Raw genomic sequence first — 12,347 nt, forward strand, 5'->3', positions numbered from 1 at the left:
ATATACATATATATATATTTATATATATATCTATATTTTTTATTTGTTATAATAAGACTTATATAAAATATTATATTATACACTATATATCATATATATATATATATATTTATGATATATATAAAAAAAAAAACATTTAAGCAGTAACAGTTTGATTTTGTGATAATAAAAAGTCTTTTTCTGCTGAGTCCTCTCCAAAATCAACAACTGCAACAGAACTAGCTCCAATAATTTTTCTTGCATTTCCTTCATTATCTAATTTAAATAAACCAGCCCAATGTCCTAAATCTTTACTATCATTTTGTACCATAAATAATGGGATGTTTTTTTCAGCACATAAGCTAGTGACTAATTTTTTATATGCTGGTTCTGAGCATACATCTGATAAGAAACATACTTTTGCTTCTTGAGATTCGATGGATTTTATAACTTCTCTAATTCCAATTTTTAGTCCGTCGTGTACATGAGCATTTTTAATAACCTACAAAAATTAAAGGAGAAAAAAAATATATATATATATATACATATACATTAAGGTTTTTTTTTTTTTCTTTTTTTTTTCCGTTTGACATATAATATGGATTTATTTAGCATAATAATATAAATATATATATGTAAATATAAATATTACATTCAAAATATATTCTGAAATATTACAATATATATATATATATATATATATATATATATTTATTTATTTATTTATTTATTTATATTTAATTATTATTATTTTATAAAAAAATGATCTTACCTTTTGTATTGCTGTAACATTATCAAAAACAGCCTTTTCTTCAACTACTACATTATTATCAACACTTTCAACATCACTCATTTTGTTCGAAAAAATAAAATATATTTATATAATTTGTAAATAATAATTAAATATAATAAAAATTAAAATATCAAAAGGAAAATTTTAAAGAATTTAATATGAAGAAAATAAACAAGTGGAAATATTTTTTTTTTTAGTAAAAAAAAAAAAAAAATTCACAATGCTTTTTTTTTTTTTATTATATATATAAAATATTTTAATTAATAGAATATTTAAAAAAAAAAAAAAAATTTTTGGAAAAAAATATAAGAATAAATTTGTTTAAAAATTATATGATATATAAAAATATAAATATATAAATATGTATAATAATATATATATTATAATATATGGTATATATAATTATATATATATATTATATATTTTTTTAATATTTTAATATATATATGATTGAATGTATTTTATCTTATGTTATTTATAGTTTATACATATATAATAATATATATATAATAAATTTTATTTAGGGCTTTTTAAAATAAAATAATAATATTTATTATTATCAAATAAATGTAATGTTCTATAATAATAAAATTTATATATCCCCCATAAATATTATTTTAGGTACTATATGGTAATATTATTATATACAATATTATATATAGTCGGAAAAATTACATATTTCAAAAAAATAAATAATAAATATATAAATATTATGATTTTATTATATAATATTATATTTATATATATATATATATATATATATATATATATGCACATGTTAAATAATATATAATTTTATAGTAGATGTTAAAGAAAAGATTTTATTATAAATATATAATATATATTATATTAATCTATACGTATATTATACATTTTTTTTTTTTTTTTTTTTTTTTTTTTTTTTGGAATATAAAATTATTTATACATTTATATATTTTTTTTAACATTTTTAAGAAAAAAAAATAAAGAAAATGAAAATTGGATAATGAATAAAGGATCAAAATGTACACATATATATATATATATATATATATATATATATATTATATATATATTTATTTATTTATTTATTTATTTATTTTAAAAAGTAGGTATGAAAAAATTAAAAAAGCCCTATTGCTTTTATACACTCATAATTATTCTTTAACCATTTTATTATAAGTATTTTCAAATACTAATTTTAAATATAAATTTTTTTTTCAATTTATTTGGCATACTGTTTGAAATTTTTTTTTAAAGGAAAAAAAAAAAAAAAAAAAAAAAAAGAATTATTATATATTATATATTATATACATATAATGAAATAAATAAATGAACGATGAAACATAAAAGAAAAAATATATAATAAATTAAAATATATATATATATATTTTTTTTTTTATTTATATTTATTCATATTAGATCATTCTGTTAATTAATTCGTTAATGTGAGTTTCTCTGTTTCCCCAGTCTCCTGGTCTTGGTTCGTTGAATGCATGTCTCTTTGCTTTGAATCCTTTTTTGGGTGGTTTTAATTTAAATGCCCATAAGAAATTATTAACCTTTTTAAAAACTGGTCCACAAGTATATAATTGATATACCATATCTTCAATTCCATGTACATTATATTTTCCTAAATGTTTTGAAATATCAGCATTATCTTGTATTTTTTTTCTTGCATATCTTCTTACTTTTCCAACTCTTACATAACCTCTCTTATATAATAATTTTCTTACAGTAGATAAAGTAGGATATCCATAAGTAACATAAGGCTCAACAATCTTTAACATTTCTTTAGTTGCCTTATTTACTTTTACAAATACACCATTGTGTACTTGTAATAATCTTAATAAACGAAAAACTGATCTAACCTTTGGAGGCAATTTGTTAACACCCTTTAATCTTATAACAAATACAACTTTCTTTTCAGCTTCTCTATAAAAACAGTTGTTCTTCCTTGCCTCTCTTTTTAATTCTATAATTTTCTTCCTTTCGTTTTCATATTCTTCTTCATACCTTAATGTTCTTTGTCGTAAGTCGTTTCTTTTCTTTTTATTTATCTAAACAAAAAAAAAAAAAAAATATGTGGTAACAAAAATTTATACAAACATATAAAATATATGAATATATATACACATAAATATAAATATATATATATATATATATATATATATATATATATATTTATATAATATTAAAAAATGAAGCTAAAGCAGGAATATATCATTCATATAACAGTTTAATATACAACCAATATGTGTACATTATTATATTTAATACTATCTATCTTTTTTTTTTTTTTTTTTTTTCTTTTGCTCCTTACTAATTTCAATGTTTTTAACTTTTTGCTAGCTGCTTGTTTTAACTCCTTATTTTTGTTAACCTTCTTAGCTCTCAAACTAGTCATATTTTTTCCTAATTCATTTTCGACTTGATTTTCATACCTATCCTATAATTATAAATAAAAAAAAAAAAAAAAAAAAAGGGGGGAAGAAAAAAATATATATATGTATTGTGGTATTGTTATATAAATGTATAAAGTATAACATATAATATCAAACATGTAAAAAAAGCAAACATAAGTTTATATATATATATATATATATATTATAATTATATATGAAAATTCTTAAAAATTATAATTTATATAAAATATTCATTTATTTTATTTTTTTAATTTTTATCCTTACTGCCATTGTTAATATAAAAATGTTGAAAAGTTTATAAAATTTTAATTCTTTTTATATTATATATATATATATATATATTATTAATAAATCATATAAGAACTTATGAAAACTTATATTAAGAAGAAAAAAAAAAAAAAAAAATTAAAATTATAATCTTTTATTTTTTACAAAAATCTACAAAAAATTTATTATCAATAAAAAAAGAAAAATTATAAAAAAAAAAAGAAAATATAATTTTTTAAAAAACAAGGAAATAATAAAAATAAATAAAATATTTATATATCATACATACATATATATATATATATATATAATACATATATAAATTATATTATATTAATTTATATCTTAATTATTCATATATATTTATATATATATATATATATATAATTTTTAAAATAATATATACTTATAAAAATATTTTAATGTGTTTTTTTTTTTTTTTTTTAATATATAATGAATTATATATATAATAATATATTTACCTAATATTGCCTTTTTACTTTTTATTCCCATATCAAATTAAGCCTATTAAAAATGATGACAAGCTCCTAAAAAAAATATTATATATATTATGATATATACAAAAATAATTTTAAAATAAAATTTTGTTAAAAATTATTATTAATATTGTGAATTACATATTCATTTTTTTAATTAAAATTAGAGGTATATTATTAAGAAATGTATATATATAATTATAATATATATATATAATAAAACCTAATAGGTAATATATAAATATATATTTTAGGGGTCATATGACCTAGGGGGAGATAATAATTATTAATGATAAATAAAAAATATATATCATTATATGTATTATAAATAATATATTATTATTATAGAATATATTAATTATGATATATATATATATATATTGTTTATTTTTATTTTTTTAATTAAAATTATAATAAAAACTATAAGATAATAATAATTTCAATTTTTATAAATTAATATATGATTAATTTTTTTTTTTTTTTTTTTTTTACTCAATGTTATATAATAAAGTTGTTTCATTTATAATAATAATTATTATTATTAATTAGTAATTATAAAAAGTGATGGTGTTGTAAAACCAACATTAAAGAAACGATTTTGTTAAGGTTTTAAGAAAATACGAAAAAAAAAAGAACAATAAAATAATAAAACAAGTTAAAGAGAGAACAATCCAAATAATATATCATATAAAATACTTTATGTGTTCAAATAAAACTTAATGGGACATAATATATATATATATATATATATATATATATATATATATATATTTATTTATATTTATATGTTATTCTTATTTCCAAAGGTGTTCTTATTATACAATTATCATATTTATATTAATATGTCATATAAAAAAAATACATGTTCTTTTATATAACTTATATATAAGAGCGTAACAGAAATGAATATCATATGCACGTTTTTTTTTTTTTTTTTTTTTTTTTTTTTGAAACTTTAAATATATATACGGATTTATTTATTTATTAAAATAATTTATAATCAATAGGTATTATTTTCCCTTCCTTCTTTTGACACATAAATATATATTCAAACAATATTATGTTTATAAAAAATAATGATAAATCATTATATATATATATATATATAATATATTGTTCTTTAAAAAGTTCAGGAGTAAAGAACGATTTTTTTTTTTTTTTCTACATTTCTACAATAATAAAATATTTGAATACATATAATATAATAAGATTTTCTCATAAAATATAGCTAAATTTCGAAATAATATACAAATAGCTTATTTTATTATTATTATTTTTTTTTTTTACCTGTCTAAGTCAGGAAATTATAAATAAAAATTAATGTAAAATAATATTATATATATATATATATATATATATATATATATAACCTTCTTTTATCTTATTTTATTTTATTTTATTTTATTTTCTGATTTGCACACACACACACATAAAAAAAAAAAAAAATACAGGAACATTATAAAAATGCCGCTTTCCCCTTCAATGAAAAAAATAATACTTTAAATTGATAAAATATAAATAAAATATATTATATGTTTCTTTTATTATATTTATTATGAATTAATTCATTGCTCTCTCTCTCTCTCTCTCTTTTTTTTTTTTTTTTTTTTTTTTTTTTATATAATGGCTGAATATAAAGACTTACAGACAGCAGGAAAAATGGATTCGTCCTTTTTTGTAAGTCGAAAGGAATTAATCGAATGGGTCAATAGATATTTAAAATTGAATATAACAAAAGTAGAACAATGTTCTAATGGAGCAATATATATACAATTATTAGATATTCTTTTTCCAAATAAATCAGTTTTACATAAAGCAAAATGGAATGCCAAAATGGAATATGAATGTATAATAAATTATAAATTAATCCAAAGTGTTTTTAATAAACTTGGTATAAAGAAATATATGGATGTAGACAAATTAATAAAAGGAAAATATCAAGATAATTTCGAATTCTTACAATGGTTTAAATCATTTTTTGAACGTATTATAGATTATAATAACGAGCAAGTAATTAATTATGACCCAATAGAAAGGAGAAAATTGTGCCTCTTAGGTGAGAGAGGAGATTATAAGCAACTTAATAATTATCTCCCCGAATGGGCCAAAACTGATATAAATGTTTTAAAAGAAAAAAAATATATATATAGTGATAATAATATAGGAACAAATTTACACAAGACCAAAAACTTGGAACATACGGATAGTGTTAATCGGGAGATTTCTATAGGATGTGGAAAAGGCACATCAAGAGGTATGAACAGTAGTATTGTAAATAATAATATAAATAATAATGTAAATAATAGTGCAAATATTAATATAAATAATAATAGTGTGTCTAATAATGTAAATAATTATATTAATAGTAATTTGTATAGTGCCGTTACATCTTCTACTACAACATCATCAAATAATAATAACAATAATAATAATAATAATAATAACAAAATTGTAAAGAGCGAAAAAGGAACTATGCATATAAATTTAAACAATGATCATCATAATAATAATATAATTAATAGTAATAATAATACATCTTTGTTATCCTCTTACAATGATATAAATATAAATATACATAAAAATAAAAATACATCTAATCATCATAATAATAATGTTAACAAAAGATTGTCTCTTTCAAATAATATTTTTTCGCAAGGTTCTTTATCCTATTATCATAATAAAGCCAAAATTTTAGAAAGTCAAAAAGATTACAATTCTTTAATGGACCAAAATAAAAAATTAAAAACACAATTAGAAAACAAAAATCAAGAACTTTTATTAATACAAAATAAATTAAAAGAAGAAGAAAATGAGAAAAAAATTCTTCACTTTCAAAAAAATTTCTATTATAATAAATTACGTTTTCTAGAATTGTTATGCAATCAGACTGACGATAGTTACATATTAATACATGACATACAACAAATCATATATGCTCGTGATAATACTTATTTTCATCACACTGTTTCACTAAAGGATAAAAATAATACAGAAGATAATGAATCTATAGAACCTAACAATACTAATGAATTGTCTCTACAACATACTATACCTCATAATGAGTCCCTTACATATAACACACAAGCTTCGATAGACTACGCCACATACTGTTCATAAGAGTAGGAAATGTAAAAATATCAATATATTTATATTTATTTATATTTATATTTATTTATATTTATATATATTTATATTTATTTATATATATTTATTTATATTTATATATATTTATATATATTTATATTTATTTATGCTCATCATAATAAATCTTTTAATAATTAATAGTCTATTAATTTAAAACCATTATATATATATATATATTTATTTATATTTATTTATATTTATATATATTTATATTTATTTATGCTCATCATAATAAATCTTTTAATAATTAATAGTCTATTAATTTAAAACCATTATATATATATATATAATTAGGATATTTTATTTTTTATTTTTTATTATTTAATTTTTTTTTTTTTTTTTTTTCTAATCCTCCTTTTTTGGAATATTACATTTTAATACGGGGAAAAAAAAAAAAAATTTCTTTTCCACACAAACATATGCATAAAAAATATTTATATATATTAACACATATAAATTTTAACCATATGTGAATTTATTTATATAGACTTATAATAACTACACCCTCAAATAAGATACATGCAAATACTTTAAGAATTAAGAATAGTATTATAATAAAGTTTTAAAAAAAAAAAATTACAAAAAAATAAGAAAAAAAATTAAAAGATCAAAATATTTATATGCAGATATTAAAAATATAGATAATATATATATATATATATATATATATATATATATATTTATTTATCTATGCAATATTAATAGGCCACATTATATTACACCATGTGAACTATATCCCGTGTTATTATTTTTCTAATTTATTAAAATATGGATGTGGTAGTTTAGTTTCAATAACTTCATCTATGATTCCATATTGTTTTGCCTCTAGGGCATTCATATAATAATCTCTATCGGAATCTTTTTCAATCGTTTCAACTGACTGGTTTGTAAATGAAGATAGATAATGATATAGAACTTTTTTAAGATAAAGAATTTCTTTTGTTTGTATTTCAATATCTTGTGGATGACCAAACGCGTTACCAAGAGGTTGGTGTATCATAATTCTACAATTAGGTAAAGACTTTCTTTTACCTTTTTTTCCACTAGCTAAAATGACTGAAGCCATAGATGCGACTAGACCAAATGATATTGTTTGTATATCGGATTTAATATAATTAAATATATCTAGAATGGCTAGTCCCTCATTTATGGAACCTCCTGGTGAATTAATATATATTTTAATATCATTATGATTTATATTATCTAAATATAATAATTGACTAATAAGTTCATCTGCTGTTTTTTTATTTATTTCATCTGTTAAATATATGATTCTTTTTTTAAAAAAAAATAGTTTGACATCTTTTTTCATGTCTTTAATATCATCATTATTCGTGATAATTTGTTGTTCTACTTTTGAATATTTCTTTTTTTTTTTTTTTTTATTAACTTCACAATTAAGATAATTATTATAATTATTATAATTATTAGAATTATTATTTGTGTGATTAATATTATCATTAGTATTGGTATCTTGCATCATTCCTTGATCCTTTTTATTTATATATTTTTTTTTTTGATTTATATTATCATTTGATATAATACAGTCATTTTTTATTTCAAAATTAAAATCTTCGTTTTTTAAAATGGCTCTTTTATTATTTTCCTCGTCGATATCTAGATTATAATTATTTCCAAATGCTGGTGAGCTATTATGTGCGTTTATTTTCCTTACCTTTTTTTTATAATTTGTATGTCCTTGATCATATTGTAAATTATAAGTTAATATTTTCCCTAGGTTTTGTTTAATAATTTCATTTTTTTTGGATGATGGTATGAATGTTAAAATATTCGAGTTCTTTATACTTTTTTTAGTTTGTATTTTCTTATTTTTTAATAAGATCAAAAATAGGAATAAGAAGAAATATATCATTTCTAAAATAACCAGATTTATGTGCAAACATTCAAAAAGTCAACACAAAAAAAAAAAAAAAAAAAAAAATATATATATATATATATAAATATATATATATTATATATTTGTATGATTACTTTTACAATAGTTCTAAAAAAGGTAAACATACACTAATGATTTATCATTGTATATATAAAAGTTATAAATAAATAAATAAATAAATAAATATATATATATATATATATATATATATATATATAATATACACTAAAAAAAAAAAAAATGCAAATATTAATATATTAAAAATAATATACTTATATAATAATGTGTATCTAGTTTAAGAAATTTTTTTTTTTTTTTTTTTAAATGCTGACTTATAAATATATATACATATATACATATATATATATATATATATATATAAGGAAAAAAAAAAAAAAAATTTGCATATCTAAATATACACAACCTTAAATTGAACCATTTTAAAAATAAACAGTTACAACAAAATGTTATAATATATACAAATAATAAGATATAAAAAGAATATATACATATATATATATTATATATATATTCAAAAGTGTGTTTATATAATATTTACATTTCAGAGTCATATATGGGTTTATTAAGGAACCTAAATTTTTATAAATATCTTTCCTCAAAGATTATCACAAATTTTGTCTCTTCAAATAATTATATTTTCCTTTCTCTCTTTTTTTTTTATTTTTTTTTTTATTTTCCTATGCTTGTTCCTTTTTTCTTTTTTTTCTTTTTTAAGCCCAAGCAGTTAAGTAGCTTAACCGAAGAATTTCTGAAATAAAAAAAAAAAAATATATATATATATGTGTATATAAAATAAAAAATCGTGATAATATATCATATTTTTAAATATATTATAAAAAATATATATATATATATATATATATTATATTATGAATGAATGAAAATAACAAAAGTAGTTATACTTATTAAGGACTTCTATAATTTTTAAATATCTTAATGTGGCAATTTTAGCTTCTCCTATAAAAATGAATAAATAAATAAATAAATAAATACACATATATATATATATATATTTTACATACAAAAAAAATAAAAAAATGGGTAGTATCACAACTTGTGATATTAATTTTTTCTTTTATATTATACCTGTTTGTCCAAATACTTGTAAATTCATTTTCAATAGTTCTGACTTCTCCACAGGGAAACAGCTAAAACAAGAGTAAAATAAAAAAAATAAAATAAAATAAATTAATATGACAGAATTAATATTGCTAATGTGTGTATATAACCAAATAAATAAATACATAAATAATATAATTATATATATATATTATCATTTGTTATATAACATATCCTCGTTTTTCTTAATTTCATTTTAATTTTTACTTTCCAGATTTCATGGCTATATCATATAATGCCTTATAAATCATATTTATATCTTCCAATTTTGCTCGCCTTCTTATTAAATATGGTACTGATTGAAATGTGGCCTCATCAATTGCTACAAAGAAGTTTTCTTTCTCATTTATATTTTTCAAATCATCATTTTCTTGATTATTCATATTATTTTGATTATTCATATTATTTTGATTATTCATATTATTTTTATTTTCCATATAATTTTTATTATGTGTACCATTTGTATATAAATCTTCGTTTTCCATTTCACGATTTTCATTTGGACCAGTATAAGAATTTAAATCAAAATCGTTTAAATTACTATGCTCATTATACATTTTATTTATATTTTCTTCTACTGGTGGTTGTCTATCCATATATCTTTGTTGATAATCTTGAAAGATTAAATTATTTATTTCATTGTAATTTATATTTAATAAGAATTGTTTGATATTTTCATAAAAATAGTTCTGAAGTAATATTTCAGAGCTATTATATTTATCAAAATAAGTTGTAGGAATATTTAAATTATTTTCTAAGTTCACTAAAAAATTATAATTCTGCATTTGTCGATGTAAATAATTTATGCTTTTATTTTTCTTTATATACAAATTATCTAACTCTTTGTGTATATTCTCTAAATCTTTTTTTATTCTATCAAAATCTTTTAATAAATAATATGGATTTATATTATCTTCGTATATTTTCTCCATCTCATCTTTTAATTTCCTTTCTATCAATTCAATGTCACTGTTCATATTTAAAAACTGAAATTAAAAAAAAAAAAAATATATACATATAAATAAAATAATATAAAATAATAATAAATTGTCTTACACATATACAAAATAATCTTACATAAATGACTAGCAAAAAAGGAAAAAATTTTTTTTTTTTTTTTTTTTTATGCACTTATAAACATATGACTATATAAAAGCATATAATCCTCAATTTTGTTTACCTTCTCCTTTAATGTCTCTATTGATAACTCCATTTTTTCCTCTTTTTCATACAAAAATGTATATATATATATATATATATATATATATAATAATTTATTTTATTACAACAATGTTGTATATATTTGTCTGTATGGATAACAACAATATGTTATATTTTTGCTTTTCAGAATGTTAAATATAAATAAGTAAAAGGATTTAAAAAAAAAAAATAAAAAAAACAATAAAACAAACACAATAAAATAAAGGTGGCTAAAACAAAAATGTATGTAAACAACCCATACTAATTCAAAATTATATATATATATATATATATATATATATATTAGTTATTTTTTGTATTCTTTTCCATAAAAAATACTTGTAAAATATATATATACATATATATAAATATATATATTTATATTTAATTATTAATATATAAAGGAATAACGTTTATCCCTACTTTGTTCACAACTTAATAATTGAAAATCGTTTTTCATATTTATCATTCACAATTTATACTTTTAAAAATAAAACAAATTAAATGTGAATATTTATTAAATTAATGAATGTTCACAAGTGATAATAAAAAAAAAAAATAAATAAATAAAAAATAAATAAAAAAAAAAAAAAAAAAAAATTATAAAAAAAGTACACATATAAATATAAAACCCTTAACTGTAAGAATACAAAATGTATATGTATATGTATATATATATATATATATATTAATTTAGTATTATTTTTTTGTGTACACATAATAACTTAAATCGTTTTGGTTCTATTTGAATTTTTTTTTTTTTTTTTTTTTTTTTTTTTCTTAGTCCTTCTTATGTAGTACATATTAAAAAAATAAAAATAAATAAATAGATTAAATTGGTATAAAAAAAAAATATATATATATAAATAAATGAAAATATATATATATATATATATATATATGTAATATATTGTTACTTTTGCGTACTTTAAATATTTTTCGTACATCCTCAATGTAATTGTAATTTGTATTTTTTAATAAATCAAAAAAGAAAAAACAAAAAAGATAGAAAATGGAATGTAATT

At 17.2% G+C, this 12,347-nt stretch overlaps 5 protein-coding genes across 5 annotated transcripts; 1 reads left to right on the top strand and 4 right to left on the bottom strand.

The window, feature by feature from the left end:
* Window positions 1-136: 136 nt before the first annotated feature.
* Window positions 137-832, bottom strand: PGSY75_0307100 (putative 40S ribosomal protein S12; the record flags this gene model as incomplete). Its single annotated transcript, XM_018783927.1, has 2 exons — window positions 137-481; window positions 752-832. The coding sequence occupies 2 exons, from the start codon at window positions 830-832 to the stop codon at window positions 137-139; spliced, it is 426 nt and encodes a 141-aa protein (XP_018643510.1).
* Window positions 833-2,169: 1,337 nt separating this feature from the next.
* On the bottom strand, window positions 2,170-3,447 carry PGSY75_0307200 (putative 60S ribosomal protein L7; the record flags this gene model as incomplete). Its single annotated transcript, XM_018783928.1, has 3 exons — window positions 2,170-2,811; window positions 3,075-3,200; window positions 3,442-3,447. 3 exons carry the CDS (start codon window positions 3,445-3,447, stop codon window positions 2,170-2,172), a joined length of 774 nt encoding a protein of 257 aa, XP_018643511.1.
* A 2,117-nt stretch (window positions 3,448-5,564) lies between these two features.
* Window positions 5,565-7,058, top strand: PGSY75_0307300 (EB1-like protein; the record flags this gene model as incomplete). The annotated part of the gene is made up of 1 exon (XM_018783929.1): window positions 5,565-7,058. One exon carries the CDS (start codon window positions 5,565-5,567, stop codon window positions 7,056-7,058), a length of 1,494 nt encoding a protein of 497 aa, XP_018643512.1.
* A 772-nt stretch (window positions 7,059-7,830) lies between these two features.
* On the bottom strand, window positions 7,831-8,958 carry PGSY75_0307400 (ATP-dependent Clp protease proteolytic subunit; the record flags this gene model as incomplete). The annotated part of the gene is made up of 1 exon (XM_018783930.1): window positions 7,831-8,958. One exon carries the CDS (start codon window positions 8,956-8,958, stop codon window positions 7,831-7,833), a length of 1,128 nt encoding a protein of 375 aa, XP_018643513.1.
* Window positions 8,959-9,672: 714 nt separating this feature from the next.
* PGSY75_0307500 (hypothetical protein) lies at window positions 9,673-11,335 on the bottom strand (the record flags this gene model as incomplete). Its single annotated transcript, XM_018783931.1, has 5 exons — window positions 9,673-9,751; window positions 9,906-9,960; window positions 10,090-10,151; window positions 10,330-11,108; window positions 11,303-11,335. The coding sequence occupies 5 exons, from the start codon at window positions 11,333-11,335 to the stop codon at window positions 9,673-9,675; spliced, it is 1,008 nt and encodes a 335-aa protein (XP_018643514.1).
* Window positions 11,336-12,347: the final 1,012 nt, after the last annotated feature.

The sequence above is a fragment of the Plasmodium gaboni genome, chromosome 3 (assembly GCF_001602025.1).
Source record: "Plasmodium gaboni strain SY75 chromosome 3, whole genome shotgun sequence".
Lineage (NCBI taxonomy): Eukaryota > Apicomplexa > Aconoidasida > Haemosporida > Plasmodiidae > Plasmodium > Plasmodium gaboni.